Source organism: Pseudoliparis swirei, chromosome 3 (genome assembly GCF_029220125.1).
Source record: "Pseudoliparis swirei isolate HS2019 ecotype Mariana Trench chromosome 3, NWPU_hadal_v1, whole genome shotgun sequence".
Classification (NCBI taxonomy): Eukaryota; Metazoa; Chordata; class Actinopteri; order Perciformes; family Liparidae; genus Pseudoliparis; species Pseudoliparis swirei.
In genome coordinates, this window is record NC_079390.1 from 25,322,497 (window position 1) to 25,349,032 (window position 26,536).

A 26,536-nucleotide genomic window follows, 5' to 3' on the forward strand; every position below is an offset into this window, starting at 1 on the left:
GAAGGAAAGTATTTATTGTTGTGATCACTTCCTGTTTCACCCGGAGGGGAGGGGTCATGTCCGGTGTCCTCTGGTTGTATAGAAATGTATGCTTCATGTGTTGAAGCTGCATTCTCCCTCCTGACCACAAGGGGGCTCCTCTGGTTGTATAGAAGTCTATGCTTCATGTGTTGAAGCTGCATTCTCCCTCCTGACCACCAGGGGGCTCCTCTGGTTGTATAGAAGTCTATGCTTCATGTGTTGAAGCTGCATTCTCCCTCCTGACCACCAGGGGGCGAGTCCTCTGGTTGTATAGAAGTCTATGCTTCATGTGTTAAAGCTGCATTCTCCCTCCTGACCACCAGGGGGCTCCTCTGGTTGTATAGAAGTCTATGCTTCATGTGTTGAAGCTGCATTCTCCCTCCTGACCACCAGGGGACTCCTCTGGTTGTATAGAAGCCTATCCTTCATGTGTTGAAGCTGCATTAGGTTATTTATTCAGTTTCTCACCTTCCAAAGAGAAGCTGCTTTCTGAACCTCTGAACATAAACCGGGATGGACCAGTTCAGGCCCTGGTTTCCAGGGTCAGGGTTAGTTCCCTAGCCCAGGTTAGTACCCTAGCCTAGGGAAGGTTACCCTACCTTAGGTTAGTTCCCTCGCCCAGGTTAGTTCCCTTGCCCAGATTAGTAGCCTAGTCTAGGTTAGTACCCTAGCCCAGGTTAGTAGCCTAGCCCCTGTCCATTGAGTGGACTCTCAGGTTGTCGTGGATAGGAGACGACGGTGACTCCTGATTGGTCGTTTCTTCTTGTCTTCCAGATGACTCCTCCTCCACTTCCTGTTCCAAAGCCTCGAGTTCGTTACATGAGAGACAATCTAAGCTCCGCCTCCTCTTTGGACAGGTCAGCTCACCTGTATATCTGCACACACACACACACACACACACACACAAACACACACACACACAGACACACACACAGACAAACACACACACAGACACACAAAGACACACACACAAACACACACACACACAAACACACACACACACACACACAAACACACAGACACACACACACACACACACAAACACACACACACACAGACACACACACAGACAAACACACACACAGACACACAAAGACACACACACATAAACACACACACACACAAACACACACACACAAACACACAGACACACACACACAGACACAGAAAGGCACACACACACAAACACACACACACACACACACAAACACACACCGACACACAAAGACACAAACACACACACACACAGACACACACACAAACACACACACACACACACACACAGACACACACACACAAACACACACACACACACAGACACACAAAGACACACACACACACACACACACACACACACAAACACACAAAGACACACACACACAAACACACAAAGACACACACACACACAAACACACAGACACACACACACAAACACACAAAGACACACAGACACAAACACACACACACACAAAGTGGAACAATTGATTGAAACATGAAGTGTGTGTTTCAGAGATGTGATCAGTGAAACTCTTCAACCAGCTGCGTCTAATGGGAATGAAATGAACACAGGTACACACACACACACACCTACCCTAACCACACACACACACACACCTACCCGAACCACACACACACACACCTACCCTAACCACACACACACACACCTACCCTAACACACACACACACACCTACCTAACCACACACACACACACACACCTACCTAACACACACACACACACCTAACCACACACACACACCTACCTAACCACACACACACACACACACACACACTACCCCACACACACACACACTACCCACACACACACACACACACACACTACCCCACACACACACCTAACCACACACACACACACCTACCCTAACACACACACACACCACACCTAACACACACACACACACACACACACACACACACACACCTAACCCACACACACACACACCTACCTAACCACACACACACACACACACTACACCTACACACACACACACACACACACCTACCCTAACCACACACACACACCTACCCTAACCACACACACACACAACACACCTACCACACACACACACACCTACCCTAACCACACACACACACACACCCTAACCACACACACACACACACCTACCCTAACCACACACACACACACACCTACCCTAACCACACACACACACACACACACACCTACCTACACACACACACACACACCTAACCACACACACACACACACCTACCCTAACCACACACACACACACACACCTACCCTAACCACACACACACACCTACCCTAACCACACACACACACACCTACCCTAACCACACACACACACCTACCCGAAACACACACACACACCTACCCGAACCACACACACACACACACACCTACCCTAACCACACACACACACACCTACCCTAACCACACACACACACACACCTACCCTAACCACACACACACACACACCTACCCTAACCACACACACACACACACACACACACACCTACCCTAACCACACACACACACACACCTACCCGAACCACACACACACACACACACCTACCCGAACCACACACACACACACACTGAGACGTATAATAATAATAATAATCATAATCATAATAATAATAATAATCATAATAATAATAATAATAATAATCATAATAATCATAATCGTAATAATAATAATCATAATCATAATAATCATAATAATCATAATCATAATAATAATAATCATAATAATAATCATAATCATAATAATCATAATCATAATAATCATAATAATCATAATAATCATAATCATAATAATAATAATCATAATAATAATCATAATCATAATAATCATAATAATCATAATCATAATCATAATAATCATAATCATAATAATAATAATCATAATCAGAATAATCAGAATAATAATCAGAATAATCAGAATAATAATCAGAATAATCAGAATAATAATAATCATAATAAAGCTTATTCAAATAACAGTCATGTATTTCACAGACAGAACAAAGGATGCAGTTGAAATAAATATTCATAAACACATGAAAGGAATCTGCTCTCTAAACTACAAGTAGCCTACAGATCTAACAGGAAGTCACTGCAGATCTAACAGGAAGTCACTGTGTCTCTGGAACCTATTTCCTCCAGGTTGAGGTGATCGGTAGGAACTAAAGGGCTGGAGACAGGAAGTGAGACGGGGTTGAGGGTCGGACCAGACTTCCTGACTGTGTTTGTCTGTGGTCACTCTCCTTCCTCCTCAGGCGAAGGGGCTCCTCCTCTTCCTCCTGTCTTCCCGACTTTGGATGGCGTGACTGATGTCATCGCCGCCAGCATCCCGTCATTGGCTGGATTTGCTAGCTCCATTAGAGGCCACGCCCCCACCCCGCCGGCTCCCTCGGCCCCCCCCTCCGGAGACGGCATGGCTAACAGCATACCTAGCTTAGCAGGACCTGCTAGCGCGGTGGCTAAGCTAAGCGCGCCTGAACCTGCACTTAGCATAGATAGCATCATTAGCTCGTTGGCTAACATACCCAGTTTAGCGGGAATTGTTAGCATCGTGGCTAATCCTGTCCTGGATAAACCACACCCCGCCTCATTGCCGAGGGGCGGAGCCACACACACAGGTATCAACCAATCAACCGCATCACAGATGCTCTCTCTCTCCTGATTGGATAAACAGATGCTCTCTCTCTCTCCTGATTGGATAAACAGATGCTCTCTCTCTCCTGATTGGATAAACAGATGCTCTCTCTCTCTCTCCTGATTGGATAAACAGATGCTCTCTCTCTCCTGATTGGATAAACAGATGCTCTCGCTCTCCTGATTGGATAAACAGATGCTCTCTCTCTCTCTCCTGATTGGATAAACAGATGCTCTCTCTCTCTCCTGATTGGATAAACAGATGCTCTCGCTCTCCTGATTGGATAAACAGATGCTCTCTCTCTCTCCTGATTGGATAAACAGATGCTCTCTCTCTCTCTCCTGATTGGATAAACAGATGCTCTCTCTCTCCTGATTGGATAAACAGATGCTCTCTCTCTCTCTCCTGATTGGATAAACAGATGCTCTCTCTCTCTCTCCTGATTGGATAAACAGATGCTCTCTCTCTCTCCTGATTGGATAAACAGATGCTCTCTCTCTCTCCTGATTGGATAAACAGATGCTCTCGCTCTCCTGATTGGATAAACAGATGCTCTCTCTCTCTCTCCTGATTGGATAAACAGATGCTCTCTCTCACTCTCCTGATTGGATAAACATATGCTCTCTCTCTCCTGATTGGATAAACAGATGCTCTCTCTCTCTCTCCTGATTGGATAAACAGATGCTCTCGTTCTCCTGATTGGATAAACAGATGCTCTCTCTCTCTCTCCTGATTGGATAAACATATGCTCTCTCTCTCCTGATTGGATAAACAGATGCTCTCTCTCTCTCCTGATTGGATAAACAGATGCTCTCTCTCTCTCCCCTGATTGGATAAACATATGCTCTCTCTCTCTTGATTGGATAAACAGATGCTCTCTCTCTCTCTCCTGATTGGATAAACAGATGCTCTCTCTCTCTCTCTCCTGATTGGATAAACAGATGTTCTCTCTCTCTCTCCTGATTGGATGAACAGATGCTCTCTCTCTCTCTCCTGATTGGATAAACATATGCTCTCTCTCTCCTGATTGGATAAACAGATGCTCTCTCTCTCTCTCCTGATTGGATAAACAGATGCTCTCTCTCTCTCTCTCCTGATTGGATAAACAGATGCTCTCTCTCTCTCTCCTGATTGGATAAACATATGCTCTCTCTCTCCTGATTGGATAAACAGATGCTCTCTCTCTCCTGATTGGATAAACAGATGCTCTCTCTCTCTCTCCTGATTGGATGAACAGATGCTCTCTCTCTCCTGATTGGATAAACAGCTGCTCTCTGCTTGTGTCCAGATGTTGGCGCGTTGTCTCAGCTGGTGATGTCATCTTTAGAGCTGAAGGCAGCCTTCCCCTTGCCTCCACTAGAGGGCGCTGCTGAGCCGCCGGAGGAGGGTACTGAAGGAGCTGGACGGTTCTGGGAGTCCTCCCGGTCCCCCCCCCCCCCTCACTCTTCTTCGTTGGTTCTGTTGCAGGCTGTAAACGGTCTCCTCCCACCATGCAAGAGGAAAGGCCGTACGTCACCGTGTTGGCGTGTTGGGCGAGCCAGGACGACACGGACTCGTCCAATGAGGAGGACGATACAGGAGTTAACCCCGCCCCCCCGGGAGCCGCCGGACCAATGACAGGAGAGACAACGTAACGGCAGCTCGCAGCACGTCTCCCGGGCCGCGTGTTCTGGTACCAGCTGTGTTGTCTCCGCAGCGTCCCGGCCAATCCCGCGGCTCGCCTGGTCCCCAAGAGGCCGGCCCCGCCCCCTCCTCCTGCTCCTGGCCAATCAGGAAAGCCTCTGAAAAAGAAGATTCCCAGGTGCACAAGCAACATCTCTCTGAAGTCACAAGTGTCATTTCAAGAGTATCCCAGCATGCATTTCACCCGACCGGCTCTATTTCCCAGAATGCATTGTGACTTTGGGCCGTTGTCTGTCCTGCAGAGCGGCCACCATCCGAGTGTCCAGGAAGAGGGGGGCCCCCGGGGCCACGGCGCCCAGGGGGCCCCCCGGCGCCGTGGCCCGAGCCGGCTGGCTGGACGTCTGGAAGGGCTTCAGGTAACTGGCTCTTCTTCTTCTTCGTCACCTTCACCTTCATCGTTGCTCTCTCCACAGACATCATGTTCTCTGGGCGACGCTGGACGGACAGCTGATGGCTCTGTGGAAGAAACGGACAGTAAGCCTGTCTGCCTGTCTGCCTCTCTGTCTCTCTGTCTGCCTGCCTGTCTGTCTGTCTGCCTGTCTGTCTGTCTGTCTCTCTGTCTACCTGCCTGTCTGTCTGCCTGTCTGTCTGTATGTCTCTCTGTCTCTCTGTCTGCCTGTCTGTCTGTCTCTCTGTCTACCTGCCTGTCTGTCTGCCTGTCTGTCTGTATGTCTCTCTGTCTCTCTGTCTGCCTGTCTGTCTGCCTGCCTGTCTGCCTGTCTACCTGTCTGTCTGTCTGTCTGCCTGCCTGTCTGTCTGCCTGTCTGTCTGTATGTCTCTCTGTCTCTCTGTCTGCCTGTCTGTCTGCCTGTCTGTCTGCCTGCCTGTCTGTCGTCTGTCTGTCTGCCTGCCTGTCTGTCCGTCTGTCTGTCCCCCTGTCTGTCTCTCTGTCATCTGTCTGCCTGTCTGCCTGTCTGTCTCCTGGTCTGACCCCCTGTCTGTCTCTCTGTCTCCTTGTCTGACCCCCTGTCTGCCTGTCTGTCTGTATGTCTCTCTGTCTCTCTGTCTGCCTGTCTGTTTGCCCGTCTGTCTGTATGTCTGTCTGTCTGCCTGTCTGTCTGTATGTCTCTCTGTCTCTCTGTCTGCCTGTCTGTCGTCTGTCTGTCTGCCTGCCTGCCTGTCTGCCTGTCTGTCTGTCTGTCTGTCCCCCTGTCTGTCTCTCTGTCTACCTGTCTGTCTGTCTGCCCGTCTGCCTGTCTGTCTGTCTGTCTCTCTCTGTCTGCCTGTCTACCTGTCTGTCTGCCTGTCTGTCTGTATGTCTGTCTGTCTGCCTGCCTGTCTGTCTGCCTGTCTGTCTGTATGTCTCTCTGTCTGTCTGTCTGTCTGCCTGTCTGCCTGTCTGTCTGTCCCCCTGTCTGTCTCTCTGTCTCCTGGTCTGACCCCCTGTCTGTCTCTCTGTCTCCTTGTCTGACCCCCTGTCTGTCTCTCTGTGGACCAGGACCGGTTCAGCGAGGTCCTCTTCCACGTGTCCAGCGTCACCGACGTGAAGCGACAGGAGAAAGGACGCTTCTCTGTTTACTTCCGGAAGAAGCATTACGACTTCATGGCTCACAGCGAGGGTAAGAGGTCCGGACTCTAAATAAAATAAATATACACTTGTATTAATCCCCAAGGGGAAATTAGTTCTCTGCATTTAACCCATCCTTAGTTATTAAGGAGCAGTGGCTGCGGTGAAGCGCCCGGGAAGCAACTGGGGGTTCAGTGCCTTGCTCAAGGACACTTCGACTTGCAACTGATGGGGAGAGCGGGGATCGAACCGACAACCTTGCGGTTGCAAGACGGCCCTCTTACCACACTGAGCTACAGCCGCCCCAGTAGACAACTAGACTCTGGTGGACTCTGGTGGACTCTGGTGGACTCTGGTTGGCTCTAGTTGGCTCTGGTTGGCTCTGGTTGGCTCTGGTTGGCTCTAGTTGGCTCTGGTGGACTCTAGTTGGCTCTAGTGGACTCTGGTGGACTCTAGTGGACTCTAGTTGGCTCTGGTGGACTCTAGTTGACTCTGGTTGGCTCTAGTGGACTCTGGTGGACTCTAGTTGGCTCTGGTTGGCTCTAGTAGACTCTGGTGGACTCTGGTTGGCTCTAGTTGGCTCTAGTGGACTCTGGTGGACTCTGGTTGGCTCTAGTTGGCTCTGGTGGACTCTAGTTGACTGGTGGACTCTGGTTGGCTCTAGTGGACTCTGGTGGACTCTAGTTGGCTCTAGTGGACTCTGGTGGACTCTGGTTGGCTCTAGTTGGCTCTGGTGGACTCTAGTTGACTCTGGTTGGCTCTAGTGGACTCTAGTTGGCTCTAGTGGACTCTGGTGGACTCTAGTTGACTCTGGTGGACTCTGGTTGGCTCTAGTGGACTCTGGTGGACTCTAGTTGGCTCTAGTGGACTCTGGTGGACTCTGGTTGGTTCTAGTTGGCTCTGGTTGGCTCTAGTTGGCTCTGGTGGACTCTAGTGGACTCTGGTGGACTCTAGTTGGCTCTGGTGGACTCTGGTTGGCTCTAGTGGACTCTAGTTGGCTCTGGTGGACTCTGGTTGGCTCTAGTGGACTCTGATTGGCTCTAGTTGGCTCTAGTGGACTCGGGTGGACTCTGGTGGACCACACCGGGGTCTGAGGACCAGATGCCAGGGTGATTGTTGTGGTTTCCGTCTCCCAGAGGTTCAAAGGGGTTGGGTCATGTCTCTGCTAGCCGCTCGAGGCCAGCCGAGCCCCTCCCCCCCAGAACTCCACGGACCAATCACCATCAGGGACCCGCGCAGCCGGGCCTATGCCGCCGTCTGGGGTCACGACCTCTGGCTCTACCCCAACAAGGAGAGCTCCCAGCTGGGCATCGCCTCCCTCTCAGTCCCCCTGAACGTGTCCTCAGTGAAGTCCACGGGGAGGCACTCCTTCAGCCTGACCACGCCCCACAGGGCCTTCAGGTGAGCCTGTCTGTCTGCCTGTCCGTCTGCCTGTCTATATGCCTGCCTGTCTGCCTGTCTGTCTGTCCGTCTGCCTGTCTATATGTCTGCCTGTCTGTCTGCCTGTCTGTCTGCCTGTCTATATGTCTGTCTGTCTGTCTGTCTCTCTGTCTGTCTGTCTGCCTGTCTATATGTCTGTCTGTCTGTCTGTCTCTCTGTCTGTCTGTCTGTCTGTCTCTCTGTCTGTCTGCCTGTCTATATGTCTCTCTGTCTGTCTGCCTGTCTGTCTGCCTGTCTATATGTCTGTCTGCCTGCCTGTCTCTCTGTCTGTCTGCCTGTCTGTCTGCCTGTCTATATGTCTGTCTGCCTGCCTGTCTCTCTGTCTGTCTGCCTGTCTGACTGTATGTGTGTCTGTCTGTCTGCCTGTCTGACTGTATGTGTGTCTGTTTGCCTGTCTGTCTGTCTGCCTGTCTGACTGTATGTGTGTCTGTCTGCCTGCCTGTCTGCCTGTCTGTCTGCCTGCCTGTCTGTCTGTCTGTCTGTCTATCTGCCTGTCTGTCTGCCTGTCTGTCTGTCCGTCTGCCTGTCTATATGTCTGCCTGTCTGCCTGTCTGTCTGCCTGTCTGTCTCTCTGTCTATATGTCTGTCTGTCTCTCTGTCTGTCTCTCTGTCTGTCTGTCTGTCTGCCTGTCTATATGTCTGTCTGCCTGCCTGTCTCTCTGTCTGTCTGCCTGTTTGACTGTATGTGTGTCTGCCTGTCTGTATGTGTGTCTGCCTGCCTGTCTGCATGTCTGCCTGTCTGCCTGTCTGCCTGCCTGTATGTCTGTCTGCCTGTCTGTATGTGTGTCTGCCTGCCTGCCTGTCTGCCTGTCTGTCTGTCTGTCTGTCTGTCTGCCTGTCTGTATGTGTGTCTGCCTGCCTGTCTGCATGTCTGCCTGTCTGTCTGACTGTCTGTCTGCCTGCCTGTCTGTCTGCCTGTCTGTCTGCCTGTCTGACTGTATGTGTGTCTGTCTGTCTGTCTGCCTGCCTGTCTGTCTGTCTGTCTATCTGCCTGCCTGTCTGCCTGCCTGCCTGCCTGTATGTCTGTCTGCCTGTCTGCCTGTCTGTATGTGTGTCTTTCTGTCTATCTGCCTGCCTGCCTGTCTGCATGTCTGTCTGCCTGTCTGTCTGACTGTCTGACTACTTCTACTGTTCTCTGTCTCTTCGTGGCCACATCCTCCTTAATGTGGCCCCGCCCCCTCTGTGGCCCCGCCCCCTCCCGCAGCCTGTCCGTTGATTCGTCCAAGGAGCTGTCCGTCTGGCTGGACGGCCTGTCCTCCTGCATCCGCAGCGCCCTGTCGAGCAGCCAGGTGGCGCTGCGGCTCTGGCAGAACCCCGACAACAAGGCGTGCGGCGACTGCGGCGCGGCCGATCCCGAGTGGGCGTCGGTCAACCTGCTGCTGGTCATCTGTCACACCTGCGCAGGTACGATCACTTAATATGGGTGAGAAGTCACGGGAGGTCAGAGGTCAGAGGCGGTCTTCACACAGGAGCGAGGCCGGATCCGTGGCCCCAGGTCCTCTCAGCTACCGCCAGAGAAACAGACTCCGCCTCCCTCCATGCTTTAGATTGGTGAAGCTCCGCCCCCTGTCAGAACGCACCACCTCATAGTCGACATCCCCCCCTCGCCGTGGGACCACAAAGGGCCCTTTGGGGTCCTTGTGGCCCTCTGAGGTCCTTGTGGCCCTTTGGGGTCCTTGTGGCCCTCTGAGGTCCTTGAGGCCCTTTGGGGTCCTTGTGGCCCTTTGGGGTCCTTGTGGCCCTCTGAGGTCATTGGGGTCCTTGTGGCCCTCTGAGGTCCTTGTGGCCCTCTGAGGTCCTTGTGGCCCTTTGGGGTCCTTGTGGCCCTCTGAGGTCCTTGAGGCCCTTTGGGGTCCTTGTGGCCCTTTGAGGTCCTTGTGGCCCTCTGAGGTCATTGAGGCCCTTTGGGGTCCTTGTGGCCCTCTGAGGTCCTTGTGGCCTTTTGAGGTCCTTGTGGCCCTCTGAGGTCCTTGTGGCCCTTGCCACTTGGCGAGGAGTTCCGACCTGAAGTAGGACGCAGGACCAGTTCCTTCTCTCCCGGTGTGACTCTGGTTCCACGTGACATCCGACCCAGTGGGAGGAGCTTAGCTCTCAGCTCTCAGGTCCAGGACTACTGGATCTCACTTTTACTGGAGGACCCTCCTCCCAGTTTTCTTTAACGGGGTCGAGCACCCCCCGGTGGAGTCCTGCCGAACAGCAGCAGAGGGAGAACCTCTGTGGAGCCTGGGGGGCCTCCTGTACTGACTCAAGACAGCTATCCCGATTACCTTCATCTTTATCAATAGATGTACGGATCATGGACTTCAAAGTCTTCTTCAGACGCTCCACCAGCCGGCTGCTTTACCAACTGACAGTCCGAGCCGGACCCACAACCGGGCCACATCCGCCCGGTGCCCGGACATGGGGGTCGTGATCCGGCCTGGAGGTCACCCCATGTGACCGTCAGAGTGCCACGCTCACGCTGTACCGCCGGTCCCTGACCAATGACAAGTGAGGATTGGTCTGCCGAATCCACCATCGTCTGGTGCGTACCCCCCTGGATTCTTACCGGAATGCGGTACGTCGCTCCCGGACCTGGGGAAGGTGTTGGATGACCCGCCTCCTTCACTGGACACGCCCTCCAGAAGAACCCCCCTGTAGGTCGGCCGGACCGGCACCCTGCCAGGGGAATGACGATGGTGATGACAATGATGATGATGATGACTATGATGATGATGATGGTGATGATGATGATGATGACTATGATGATGACGATGGTGATGATGATTAATCCAGATGTCATGGACATCTCTTGGTTCTCTTTGCTCTTATGGTTTAAGACTTGATTTGAGCCTTTTGGCTGGTGGTGCATTCAGGGCCCAGTTTCACGTCCGTTATTCCTGCTTCTGTGCCAAATGATGATTTATTGTAACGTCTGTTCTCAGGTCAGCATCGAGCTCTGGGCAGCAACCTGTCCAAGGTACGCAGTCTGAAGATGGACAGCAAGGTGTGGACTGAACCACTCATACAGGTGAGGGGGGACTGAACCATTCATACAGGTGAGGGGGGACTGAACCACTCATACAGGTGAGGGGGACTGAACCATTCATACAGGTGAGGGGGGACTGAACCATTCATACAGGTGAGGGGGGACTGAACCACTCATACAGGTGAGGGGGACTGAACCATTCATACAGGTGAGGGGGGACTGAACCACTCATACAGGTGAGGGGGGACTAAACCATTCATACAGGTGAGGGGGGACTAAACCATTCATACAGGTGAGGGAGGACTGAACCACTCATACAGGTGAGGGGGGACTAAACCATTCATACAGGTGAGGGGGGACTGAACCACTCATACAGGTGAGGGGGGACTAAACCATTCATACAGGTGAGGGGGGACTGATCCATTCATACAGGTGAGGGGGGACTGAACCACTCATACAGGTGAGGGGGGACTAAACCATTCATACAGGTGAGGGAGGACTGAACCACTCATACAGGTGAGGGGGGACTAAACCATTCATACAGGTGAGGGGGGACTGAACCACTCATACAGGTGAGGGGGGACTGAACCACTCATACAGGTGAGGGGGGACTAAACCATTCATACAGGTGAGGGGGGACTAAACCATTCATACAGGTGAGGGGGGACTGAACCATTCATACAGGTGAGGGGGGACTGAACCATTCATACGGGTGAGGGGGGACTGAACCATTCATACGGGTGAGGGGGGACTGAACCACTCATACAGGTGCGGGGGGACTAAACCATTCATACAGGTGAGGGGGGACTAAACCATTCATACAGGTGAGGGGGGACTGAACCACTCATACAGGTGAGGGGGGACTGAACCATTCATACGGGTAAGGGGGGACTGAACCATTCATACAGGTGAGGGGGGACTGAACCACTCATACAGGTGAGGGGGGACTGAACCATTCATACGGGTGAGGGGGGACTGAACCATTCATACGGGTGAGGGGGGACTGAACCATTCATACGGGTGAGGGGGGACTGAACCATTCATACGGGTGAAGGGGGACTGAACTGTCATCCCTGGCCTTTGATCTTTCCCTCCCAGCTGTTGCTTTGCCACGGTAACCGGCTGGCCAATCAGGTGTGGGCTCCTGCGGTGCCAGCAGCCGAGCAGCTGACCCCGAGCTCGTCGGATGAAGAGAGGTCAAAGTTCATCACGGACAAATACAGAAGGGGCCGCTACCGCCGCGTCCACGCCCTAAGCTCCTCCCCCTCTCTGATGGAGCAGGTCTGTGTGCATAGATGTTACATCATGTATATTATGTTCATATGTATATATGTATATACATTTACTGTTTATATATATACATTATATATACATATAATGTATATATATAAACAGTAGAATAGATGATATATAATATGTATATATATAATATATTATATAATAAATATATATATATATATACAGTATATGTATGTATAAGTATATACATGTATATATACATATATAAATAATATGTATATATATATGTATATATACATCTATATACATATATAGATGTATATATACAATAGAATAAATGATCTCATTATAAGAATCATTCATTGTGTGTGTGTGTGTGTGTGTGTGTGTGTGTGTGTGTGTGTGTGTGTGTGTGTGTGTGTGTGTGTGTGTGTGTGTGTGTGTGTGTGTGTGTGTGTGTGTGTGTGTGTGTGTGTGTGTGTGTGTGCCTGCCTTTCAGAGGCTGTGTCAAGTGGTTTGTGGAGACGACATCGAGGAAACGATGTCTCTGATCTGTTCAGGAGCAAAGGTGAAGAGACACACACAAAGAGACACACACACAAAGAGACACACACAAAGAGACACACACACACAAAGAGACATACACAAAGAGACACACACAGACACACATACACACACAGACACACACATCTTATCATTTCTCAGGTCGGGGGTCAAAGGTCAAAGCTCTCCTCTTCCTGTGACCTTTGACCTCACTGAGGTTTCCTGTGTGCAGGTGTGTCAGTCAGACCCTCAGAGCCCCTCCCCCATCCTGCTGGCTGAGAGGGCCGGACAGGCTCAGCAGACGGAGCTGCTGCGCCTCAATGAGTACACAGGTACACACACACACAGGTACACACACACAGGTACACACACACAGGTACACACACACACAGGTACACACACACACAGGTACACACACACACAGGTACACACACACACAGGTACACACACACAGGTACACACACACACAGGTACACACACAGGTACACACACAGGTACACACACAGGTACACACAGGTACACACACACAGGTACACACACACACACAGGTACACACACACAGGTACACACACAGGTACACACACACACAGGTACACACACACACACAGGTACACACACACAGGTACACACACACAGGTACACACACACAGGTACACACACAGGTACACACACACACAGGTACACACACACAGGTACACACACAGGTACACACACACACACACAGGTACACACACACAGGTACACACACACACAGGTACACACACACACAGGTACACACACACACACAGGTACACACACACAGGTACACACACACAGGTACACACACACACACAGGTACACACACACACACAGGTACACACACACACACACACACACAGGTACACACACACACAGGTACACACACACAGGTACACACACAGGTACACACAGGTACACACACACCTACACACACACACACACAGGTACACACACACACAGGTACACACACAGGTACACACACACACACACACAGGTACACACAGGTACACACACAGGTACACACACAGGTACACACACACAGGTACACACACACAGGTACACACACAGGTACACACACAGGTACACACACAGGTACACACACAGGTACACACACACACACAGGTACACACACACAGGTACACACACACACACACACAGGTACACACAGGTACACACACACACACACAGGTACACACACACACACAGGTACACACACACACAGGTACACACACAGGTACACACACAGGTACACACACAGGTACACACACACACAGGTACACACACAGGTACACACACAGGTACACACACACACAGGTACACACACAGGTACACACACACACAGGTACACACACACAGGTACACACACACACAGGTACACACACACAGGTACACACACACAGGTACACACACACAGGTACACACACACACAGGTACACACACAGGTACACACAGGTACACACACACACAGGTACACACACACAGGTACACACACACAGGTACACACACACAGGTACACACACACAGGTACACACACACAGGTACACACACACACACAGGTACACACACACAGGTACACACACAGGTACACACACACACACAGGTACACACACACAGGTACACACACACAGGTACACACAGGTACACACACACACACACACACAGGTACACACAGGTACACACAGGTACACACACACAGGTACACACACAGGTACACACACAGGTACACACACAGGTACACACACACAGGTACACACACACACAGGTACACACACACAGGTACACACACAGGTACACACACACAGGTACACACACAGGTACACACAGGTACACACACAGGTACACACAGGTACACACAGGTACACACACAGGTACACACACAGGTACACACAGGTACACACAGGTACACACACACAGGTACACACACAGGTACACACACACACACACAGGTACACACACACACACACACACAGGTACACACACACAGGTACACACAGGTACACACCCACATGTACACACCCACAGGTATACACACATGTACACACACACAGGTACACACCCACAGGTACACACACACAGGTACACAGGTACACACACACAGGTACACACACACACAGGTACACACACACACACAGGTACACACACACAGGTACACACACACAGGTACACACACACAGGTACACACACACACAGGTACACACACAGGTACACACACAGGTACACACACACACAGGTACACACACACACAGGTACACACACACACAGGTACACACACACAGGTACACACACACACACAGGTACACACACACACAGGTACACACACACAGGTACACACACACACACACAGGTACACACACACAGGTACACACACAGGTACACACACACACACACAGGTACACACACACACAGGTACACACACACACACACACAGGTACACACACACACACAGGTACACACACACACACACAGGTACACACACACAGGTACACACACACACACACACAGGTACACACACACACACAGGTACACACACACAGGTACACACACACAGGTACACACACACAGGTACACACACACACACAGGTACACACACAGGTACACAGGTACACACACACACAGGTACACACACACAGGTACACACACAGGTACACACACACACAGGTACACACACACACAGGTACACACACACACACACACAGGTACACACACACACAGGTACACACACACAGGTACACACACACAGGTACACACACACAGGTACACACACACACACAGGTACACACACACACAGGTACACACACACACACACACAGGTACACACACAGGTACACACACACACAGGTACACACACACAGGTACACACACACACAGGTACACACACACAGGTACACACACAGGTACACACACAGGTACACACACACAGGTACACACACACAGGTACACACACAGGTACACACACACAGGTACACACACAGGTACACACACACAGGTACACACACACAGGTACACACACACAGGTACACACACACAGGTACACACACACAGGTACACACACAGGTACACACACAGGTACACACACACAGGTACACACACAGGTACACACACACAGGTACACACACAGGTAGCCCCCCAGTGTTTGAAGTCATGTGACTCTGGGTTCTCTGGTTCATCAGACGTCCCCCCTCACCTGGGCCCCAGAGGAGGCTCCGCCCCCTCAGGTAGTACCAACACACACTCACACACACACTGCACGTGAGCACGAGCATGAACACCGGGCGGCAATCTGTGTACTAGTACACCTTATACTACTGCACTCAGGTACTAGTACACCTTATACTACTGCCCTGAGGTACTAGTACACCTTATACTACTGCCCTCAGGTACTAGTACACCTTATACTACTGCCCTCAGGTACTAGTACACCTTATACTACTGCCCTCAGGTACTAGTACACCTTATACTACTGCCCTCAGGTACTAGTACACCTTATACTACTGCACTCAGGTACTAGTACACCTTATACTACTGCCCTCAGGTACTAGTACACCTTATACTACTGCACTCAGGTACTAGTACACCTTATACTACTGCCCTCAGGTACTAGTACACCTTATACTACTGCCCTCAGGTACTAGTACACCTTATACTACTGCACTCAGGTACTAGTACACCTTATACTACTGCCCTCAGGTACTAGTACACCTTATACTACTGCACTCAGGTACTAGTACACCTTATACTACTGCCCTCAGGTACTAGTACACCTTATACTACTGCCCTCAGGTACTAGTACACCTTATACTACTGCCCTCAGGTACTAGTACACCTTATACTACTGCCCTCAGGTACTAGTACACCTTATACTACTGCCCTCAGGTACTAGTACACCTTATACTACTGCCCTCAGGTACTAGTACACCTTATACTACTGCACTCAGGTACTAGTACACCTTATACTACTGCCCTCAGGTACTAGTACACCTTATACTACTGCCCTCAGGTACTAGTACACCTTATACTACTGCCCTCAGGTACTAGTACACCTTATACTACTGCCCTCAGGTACTAGTACACCTTATACTACTGCACTCAGGTACTAGTACACCTTATACTACTGCCCTCAGGTACTAGTACACCTTATACTACTGCCCTCAGGTACTAGTACACCTTATACTACTGCCCTCAGGTACTAGTACACCTTATACTACTGCCCTCAGGTACTAGTACACCTTATACTACTGCCTCAGGTACTAGTACACCTTATACTACTGCCTCAGGTACTAGTACACCTTATACTACTGCACTCAGGTACTAGTACACCTGTGTACTACTGCCTCAGGTACCTGTACACCTGTACTACTGCCCTGTGTACTAGTACTCCTGTGTACCTCTGTACTCCTGTGTACTAGTACACCTGTACTACTGCCCTGTGTACTCTGTGTACTTCCTGTGTACTCTGGCCTCCTGTGTACTCTGTACTCTGTGTACTCCTGTGTACTCTACCTGTGCACCTGTGTACTCCTGTACCTGTGTACTTCCTGTGTGCTCCTGTGTACTTCCTGTGTGCTCCTGTGTGCTTCCTGTGTACTCCTGTGTGCTCCTGTGTGCTCCTGTGTACTTCCTGTGTGCTCCTGTGTACTTCCTGTGTACTCTGGGTACCTGTGTACCCTGTACTCCTGTGCCTCTGTACTCCTGTGTACCTGGGCACTGTGCACCTCGTGTACTCCTGTGTACTCTGTGTACTCCTGTGCACCTGGGTACTCTGTGCACTCTGTGCTTCCTGTGCTCTGTGTACTCCTGTGCACTCTGGTACCTGTGCACCTGTGTACTCCTGTGCACCTGTACTCTGTGTACTCTCCTGTGCACTCTGTGCACCTGTGTGCTCCTGTGTGCTACCTGTGTACCTGGGCACCTGTGTACCCTGTGTACTCCTGTGCACTGTGTACTCCTGTGCACCTGGGCACCTGTGCACCTGTGTACTTCCTGTGCACTCTGGGCACTCTGTGTACTGTGCACCTGTGCACTCTGTGTACTCCTGTGCACTGTGTACCTGTACTCTGTGCACCTGTGCTCCTGTGTACTCTGTGTACTTCCTGTGTACTCTGGGCACTCTGTGCACTCGTGTACTCCTGTGCACTGTACCTGTGCACCTGTGTACTCTGTGTACTCTGTGTACTCCTGTGCTCTGACTCTGTGCACCTCTGTGCTTCCTGTGCTCTGTGTACTCCTGTGTACTCTGGGTACTCTGTGCACCCTGCACTCATGTGTACTGTGTACTCCTGTGCACCTGGGTACCTGTGTACTCCTGTGCTCTGTGTGCACTCGTGTACTCCTGTGCACTCTGTGTACTTCCTGTGTACTCTGGGCACCTGTGCACCTGTGCTTCCTGTGTACTCTGGGCACCTGTGCACCTCGTGTACTCCTGTGCACCTGGGCACCTGTGCCTCGTGCTTCCTGTACTCTGTGTACTCCTGTGCACCTGGGTACTCTGTGTACTCCTGTGCACCTGTGCACTGTGTACTTCCTGTGTACTCTGGGTACCTGTGCACTGTGTGCCTGTGCACTCCTGTGTATGTGCCTGTGCACCTGTGCACCTGTGCACCTGGGTACTCTGTGTACCTCGTGTACTTCCTGTGTACTCTGTGTACTTCCTGTGTACTCTGGGTACTCTGTGTACTTCCTGTGTACTCTGTGTACCTCGTGTACTTCCTGTGTACTCTGTGTACTCTGGGTACTCTGTGTACCTCGTGTACTTCCTGTGTACTCTGTGTACTTCCTGTGTACTCTGGGTACTCTGTGTACCTCGTGTACTTCCTGTGTACTCTGTGTACTTCCTGTGTACTCTGGGTACTCTGTGTACCTCGTGTACTTCCTGTGTACTCTGGGTACTCTGTGTACCTCGTGTACTTCCTGTGTACTCTGGGTCTCCAGAGTGTCTCCTGGCTTCGAGGTGGTGACTCTGAGCGACCAGCTGCTCTGTGCTGCCGACAGCGAGGAGGAGCTGAGGACTCACCTGGTCCACATCCTGAAGGTACTGCAGGGTCCCTGACCCGGGCCCCCAGACCCCCAGACCCAGAGACCCCCAGACCCAGAGACCCCCGGGCCCCCAGACCCAGAGACCCCCAGACCTCCAGACCCAGAGACCCCCGGGCCCCCAGACCTCCAGACCCAGAGACCCCCAGACCTCCAGACCCCCAGACCCAGAGACCCCCAGACCTCCAGACCCAGAGACCCCCGGACCCCCAGACCCAGAGACCTCCAGACCCAGAGACCCCCGGGCCCCCAGACCTCCAGACCCAGAGACCCCCAGACCTCCAGACCCCCAGACCCCCAGACCCCCAGACCTCCAGACCCAGAGACCCCCAGACCTCCAGACCCAGAGACCCCCAGACCTCCAGACCCAGAGACCTCCGGGCCCCCAGACCCCCAGACCTCCAGACCCCCAGACCCAGAGACCCCCTCAGGGACTCACTGACCCCGTTATTATTATAACCTGGGTTATAGTTATTATTATGAGCTGGGTTATAGTTATAAGTACAACATATTTTCTAGTCATTAGTGTAACCTGAGTTTTTGTTTCTAGGTGATTCTCCCAGGGGGTGTGTCTTATGCAGAGATGGGCGGGGCTTCTGCATTCAGTAAAGTGCTTGTCGTTGATGTGGGCGGAGCCTCAAATCATTGTGAGAGCTGGTTGTTGCTTCTGGAGGACGAAGTCAGTCTGCACCCTGTCAACCGACTCACCCAACAGCCAATGAGGAGGCAGCTGCATACGCTCACTCACCATGGTACACACACACACACACACACACACACACACCTTAGAGGGCTTTACAACCTGTACACATAGATATCCCTGACCTTTGACCTCACATCGGATCAGGAACAACTCCCAAGAAATAGAAAAAAAAACTTCAGGAAAGAACAGAGGAGGATCAATAGATGTCATGTGACCAGATGAACAATAGATGTCATGTGACCAGATGAACAATAGATGTCATGTGACCAGATGAACAATAGATGTCATGTGACCAGATGAACAATAGATGTCATGTGACCAGATGAACAATAGATGTCATGTGACCAGATGAACAATAGATGTCATGTGATCAGATGAACAATAGATGTCATGTGACCAGATGAACTATAGATGTCATGTGACCAGATGAACAATAGATGTCATGTGACCAGATGAACAATAGATGTCATGTGACCAGGTGAACAATAGATGTATTGTGACCAGATGAACAATAGATGTCATGTGACCAGATGAACAATAGATGTCATGTGACCAGATGAACAATAGATGTCATGTGACCAGGTGAACAATAGATGTCATGTGACCAGATGATCAATAGATGTCATGTGACCAGATGAACAATAGATGTCATGTGACCAGATGAACAATAGATGTCATGTGACCAGGTGAACAATAGATGTCATGTGACCAGATGAACAATAGATGTCATGTGACCAGATGAACAATAGATGTCATGTGACTAGATGAACAATAGATGTCATGTGACCAGATGAACAATAGATGTCATATGACCAGATGAACAATAGATGTCATGTGACTAGATGAACAATAGATGTCATGTGACTAGATGAACAATAGATGTCATGTGACCAGATGAACAATAGATGTCATGTGACCAGATGAACAATAGATGTCATGTGACCAGATGAACAATAGATGTCATGTGACCAGATGAACAATAGATGTCATGTGACCAGGTGAACAATAGATGTCATGTGACCAGATGAACAATAGATGTCATGTGACCAGATGAACAATAGATGTCATGTGACTAGATGAACAATAGATGTCATGTGACTAGATGAACAATAGATGTCATGTGACCAGGTGAACAATAGATGTCATGTGACCAGGTGAACAATAGATGTCATGTGACCAGGTGAACAATAAAACCTTGTACCAATGATGATGCTCATGTGAATGTGAACAATAGAGTCTTTTTCAGAACAATAGATGTCATGTGACCTGAACAATAGTGAAAACACCATCACCATGGTTACTGCAGACATGTGAGTATTATTGTCCATCCTAATATTTCCTGACTTCTCAATGCCAGAGGTCACAAGGTGAACTTGACATCCCATGATGCATCCTGTTCTCATCAGGAATGTGTCCCTGCGCTTCAAGGAGCAGCACAGCTGTCGGTCCTGGTTCAGCCACCTGCAGAGAGCTCTGGCCAATCAGAGCTCAGCTGGGCGGCGTCTGTACCCGGTGGTGGGCGTGGCCTCGAGGGGCTTGGTGCCACCAGCCATCGAGCGCTGCATCTCCCACATCACAGCGTTTGGTAAGTATATGGAATATATATATATATATATTAATGTTCTAAACACTGACCTGCAAAGCCTTCTGGGACATCCCGTCTCTCAGGTCTGAAGGTGGAGGGCGTGTACCGCCGCTGTGGTCTCGCATCCAAAGTCACCCGATTGGTGGAGGCTCTGATGACATCACCTGACTCCACCCCTCTGGAGCATGACGAGCAGGGTGTTTTAGATGCTGGCTCCGCCCTCAAACAATATGTCCGCCAGCAGGAGCGTCTGCTCCCTGACGGAGAGCGGCAGCAATGGATACACGCTGCAAGTTAGTACCCTGTACACGTACTACTGCATGTACTTGTAGCGCTAAATACCTGTCAAAGTACCTGTCAGTAGTATTCACAATGTCAGGCTGAATAAATGACAGTAACTGTACACTGTAGGAGTACTTACTGCAGTATCTGTGGAGTAGAGTAGTTACAGTAGTACTTCTACAGTAGAAACAGTAGTAGTAGCAGTAGTAGCAGTAGTAGCAGTAGTAGTAGCAGTAGTAGTAGTAGTAGCAGCAGTAGTAGCAGTAGTAGTAGCAGTAGTAGCAGTAGTAGCAGCAGTAGTAGCAGCAGCAGTGGTAGCAGCAGGTAGCAGTGGCAGGTGGTGGTGGCAGTGGTGGCAGCGGTGGTGGTGGCAGTGGTGGTGGCGGTGGTGGTGGTGCAGCAGTGGTGGTGGTGGCGGTGGTGGTGGCAGTGGTGGTGGTGGCAGCAGCGGTGGTGGTGGTGGCGGCAGTGGTGGTGGTGGTGGCAGCGGCGGTGGTGGTGGCAGTGGTGGTGGTGGTGGTGGTGGCGGTGGTGGTGGCAGTTGGTGGTGGCGGTGGTGGTGTGGTGGTGGCGGTGGTGGTGGTGGTGGCGGTGGTGGTGGTGGTGGTGGCGGTGGTGGTGGTGGCAGTGGTGGCGGTGGTGGTGGTGGTGGTGGCAGTGGTGGCGGTGGTGGCAGTGGTGGTGGTGGTGGCAGGTGGTGGTGGCAGTGGTGGTGGTGGTGGCTGGTGGTGGTGGTGGTAGTGGTGGCAGTGGTGGCAGTGGTGGCAGTGGTGGTGGCAGCAGTGGTGGTGGTGGTGGTGGCAGCAGCGGTGGTAGTGGTGGTGGCAGCAGTGGTAGCGGTAGCAGTGGTGGTGGTGGTGGCAGTGGTGGTGGTGGTGGTGGCAGGTGGTGGTGGCGGCAGTGGTGAGTGGTGGTGGTGGTGGCAGTGGTAGTGGTGGTGGTGGTGGTAGCAGTGGTAGTGGTGGTGTAGTAGCAGTAGTAGTAGCAGTAGTAGTAGCAGTAGCAGTAGCAGTAGTAGCAGCAGTAGTAGCAGTATTATTACCAGTATTATTAGCAGTACTAATACTGTGTTTCTCTCTCAGTGTTTACAGATGAACTCGCCAGATTCTCTGAATACAGACGTTTGTTACGGAAACTTCCTGAAGACAAGAGAGCGACTCTGAACGCACTGTTTGGACACTTCTACATGTAACACACACACACACACACACACACACAGAGACACACACACACACAGAGACACACACAGACACACACAGAGAGAGACACACAGAGACACACACAGAGACACACACAGAGAGAGACACACAGAGACACACACAGAGACACACAGAGAGAGAGACACATACAGACACACAGAGACACACACACAGAGACACACACACAGAGACACACACAGAGAGAGAGACACACACACAAACACACACACAGACGGCTGAGAGGTGTGTCTGTGATGAAAGGAGATGAAGCGTGAGGTGAGATGGCTGAGAGGTGTGTATGTGATGAAAGGAGATGAAGCGTGAGGTGAGACGGCTGAGAGGTGTGTATGTGATGAAAGGAGATGAAGCGTGAGGTGAGACGGCTGAGAGGTGTGTATGTGATGAAAGGAGTTGAAGCGTGAGGTGAGACGGGTGAGAGGTGTGTCTGTGATGAAAGGAGTTGAAGCGTGAGGTGAGACGGGTGAGAGGTGTGTCTGTGATTAAAGCGTGAGGTGGTGAGAGGTGTGTCTGTGATGGCGGGTGAGAGGTGTGTCTGTGATTAAAGGAGTTGAAGCGTGAGGTAAGACGGCTGAGAGGTGTGTCTGTGATGAAAGGAGATGAAGCGTGAGGTGAGACGGCTGAGGTGTGTATGTGATGAAAGGAGTTGAAGCGTGAGGTGAGACGGGTGAGAGGTGTGTCTGTGATGAAAGGAGATGAAGCGTGAGGTGAGACGGCTGAGAGGTGTGTATGTGATGAAAGGAGTTGAAGCGTGAGGTGAGATGGCTGAGAGGTGTGTCTGTGATGAAAGGAGTTGAAGCGTGAGGTGAGACGGCTGAGAGGTGTGTCTGTGATGAAAGGAGTTGAAGCGTGAGGTGAGACGGCTGAGAGGTGTGTATGTGATGAAAGGAGTTGAAGCGTGAGGTGAGACGGCTGAGGTGTGTATGTGATGAAAGGAGTTGAAGCGTGAGGTGAGACGGGTGAGAGGTGTGTATGTGATGAAAGGAGTTGAAGCGTGAGGTGAGACGGGTGAGAGGTGTCTGTGATGAAAGGAGTTGAAGTGTGAGGTGAGACGGCTGAGAGGTGTGTATGTGATGAAAGGAGTTGAAGCGTGAGGTGAGACGGCTGAGAGGTGTGTGTGATGAAAGGAGTTGAAGCGTGAGGTGAGACGGCTGAGGTGTGTCTGTGATGAAAGGAGTTGAAGCGTGAGGTGAGACGGCTGAGAGGTGTGTATGTGATGAAAGGAGTTGAAGCGTGAGGTGAGACGGCTGAGAGGTGTGTATGTGATGAAAGGAGTTGAAGCGTGAGGTGAGACGGTTGAGAGGTGTGTATGTGATGAAAGGAGTTGAAGTGTGAGGTGAGACGGGTGAGAGGTGTGTCTGTGATGAAAGGAGTTGAAGCGTGAGGTGAGACGGCTGAGAGGTGTGTCTGTGATGAAAGGAGTTGAAGCGTGAGGTGAGACGGCTGAGAGGTGTATGTGATGAAAGGAGTTGAAGCGTGAGGTGAGACGGCTGAGAGGTGTGTCTGTGATGAAAAGAGATGAAGTGTGAGGTGAGACGGCTGAGAGGTGTGTATGTGATGAAAGGAGTTGAAGCGTGAGGTGAGACGGGTGAGAGGTGTGTCTGTGATGAGTTCTCGTGGGTTCTCCCTCAGGGTCCAGGTGTTCTCGCAGGTCAACAGGATGTCGGCCCAGAACCTGGCTCTGGTTCTGGTCCCCACTCTGTTCCAGACTCTGAACCAGGAGCTGCTGCTGCTCACCAGAGAGTTCATCATCCACCACACACTGCTGTTCCTGGTGAGCACACGGCTCTGATGCTGGGCTTACACACACACACACACATATATATACATATATATGTATATATATACATATATATTCATATATATGTATATGTGTATATATATAAAATATAAATAAATCTAACCCCATTTGAGTCGTGATTGTTTCTCTGCAGACACCTGAAAGGGAGGAAGAGGAGGAGCAGATCACTGTGTTCTGAAGAAGTTGTTTACTAATTAACTTCCTGAAAACTTTAATTCAATCAGTTTTACTCAACTTTTAATGTTTAAATCGTGAAAATATATAAAGTTCATTTGGTTTACAGATTATTCCTGTTGTTGCTCCTCTATATACAAATACATATGTTTCCATATACAAATATATACGTAAAAATAAATATGTATACATATATATCAATATTTATACATATATATATATATATACACATAAATATATATACATAGATATCAATATATATACAAATATATATATGTACAAATAAATATGTATAAATATATACATATATTTTCATACAAATATATGTACACAAATAAATATTTAAACATATATATATATACATATGCAGAGCCTTACCTGTCATGTGTAAAAAAAGTAAAAAATAAAATAAATAATGATAAAATCAAATTTATATTAATATTTGTCCACCGATCTTTATGTATGACTAATTTCGAACATTTTATAGTCAAAATCGCTGAATTTTCCTATTTCCTGTTCAAACAGGAAGAAACGAGAGTTGAGGCGACGAGCCTCTGATTGCGCAATCCATCACAAGCTGGGTTGATGCGATTGGCCCGTGCGGGTTGCCGTATCTCTCCATGTCGCCAATATAATGTTTGCAGATATGTTTATTTGCCCTGATGTTCCACAGTCTGCTAAGGTCTTTAACCTTTACACTTTAATGTTTGTAAGGGACATATTTAGTTTGCTGATGGTAAACAAAGCCGCAGTGAAAGGCGCAGGTGAGGTGCTAGTCCTCTGCCGCCCTGCAGGGGGCGCTCCTGAGCCAACGGGTCCTTGTTGCTGCTTCTTCTACGCTGAGGCGCCAGGGAGTCCAGTCCGTTTGTTTTTGTGTTTTGCTGCCAGACGCCAACATGGAAGAGGATTAAACATCTGAGCTGAACACGTCTCACAACTGGACTTTCAGTCAAAGTGGACGTTGTGGTGACACGTAATGTAACATAATTCACCTTTAGGAATAGTGTTGCCACACGGACTGATTAAGTGGTAACACAGGGGTTGATGCATGGCATTCCTGCTAACTCGCTATGCTAAGCAGTTGTGTTGTTAAGGTTCTCTGCCTGGATGGATATTAAAGATTGGAATTCGATCCTGAATACTCCGCCTCCGACTCCGTATCTCCGGTACTACAGTGGTGACCCTGACGTTTCTAGGAAAGTTTCCAGAAACTTAGTGAACATGGCAGAGCGTGATGTTTATGTAAAGTTGCCGGAGTTTTGGGAGCATGCGGCGGAGGCATGGTTTGCCCACGTGGAGGCACACTTCGCCTGCCGTCAGGTCCGTGACGGGGACGCAAAATACTACCTAGTGGTAGCGCTGGGAAGTTCCACATCGTCCAGGTTGGTGGGATTCATCGCTGCTCCCCCGCTACAGGGCAAATACGAGGCGATTAAAGAGCTCCTCCTTAAGACATTTAGCTTATCTGCTAAGGAGAGAGCATGCCAGATTCTTGACATTCAGAGCCTGGGGGACAGCAGACCGTCTCATCTCATGGAGAAAATGCTGAATCTGCTCGGGGGGGAAGATCCCCAGATATTGTTCATGGAGGTTTTCCTGCGCCGCTTGCCACCCCGGGTCCAGACGGCGCTGGCCAACACGGCCATCACAGACCCCCGCGCCTTGGCT

The 26,536-nt window shown here is 50.4% G+C and overlaps 1 protein-coding gene across 1 annotated transcript in view; it reads left to right on the forward strand.

Annotated features, from left to right (window-relative positions):
• LOC130210125 (arf-GAP with Rho-GAP domain, ANK repeat and PH domain-containing protein 1) overlaps window positions 1–24,981 on the forward strand; it is a 25,221-nt gene extending 240 nt beyond the window's left edge. Inside the window, 24 exon segments of the mRNA XM_056440105.1 lie at window positions 796–878; window positions 1,532–1,590; window positions 3,299–3,661; window positions 4,967–5,065; window positions 5,146–5,479; window positions 5,604–5,717; window positions 5,775–5,835; window positions 6,800–6,920; window positions 8,005–8,269; window positions 9,513–9,712; window positions 11,233–11,318; window positions 12,375–12,557; window positions 13,015–13,083; window positions 13,291–13,390; window positions 16,247–16,291; window positions 17,483–17,541; window positions 18,721–19,104; window positions 19,657–19,858; window positions 21,089–21,119; window positions 21,216–21,394; window positions 21,478–21,687; window positions 22,759–22,864; window positions 24,526–24,667; window positions 24,828–24,981. Coding sequence (XP_056296080.1) covers window positions 796–878; window positions 1,532–1,590; window positions 3,299–3,661; window positions 4,967–5,065; window positions 5,146–5,479; window positions 5,604–5,717; window positions 5,775–5,835; window positions 6,800–6,920; window positions 8,005–8,269; window positions 9,513–9,712; window positions 11,233–11,318; window positions 12,375–12,557; window positions 13,015–13,083; window positions 13,291–13,390; window positions 16,247–16,291; window positions 17,483–17,541; window positions 18,721–19,104; window positions 19,657–19,858; window positions 21,089–21,119; window positions 21,216–21,394; window positions 21,478–21,687; window positions 22,759–22,864; window positions 24,526–24,667; window positions 24,828–24,872 — 3,540 coding nt within the window. The 3' untranslated portion in view covers window positions 24,873–24,981.
• Window positions 24,982–26,536: the final 1,555 nt, after the last annotated feature.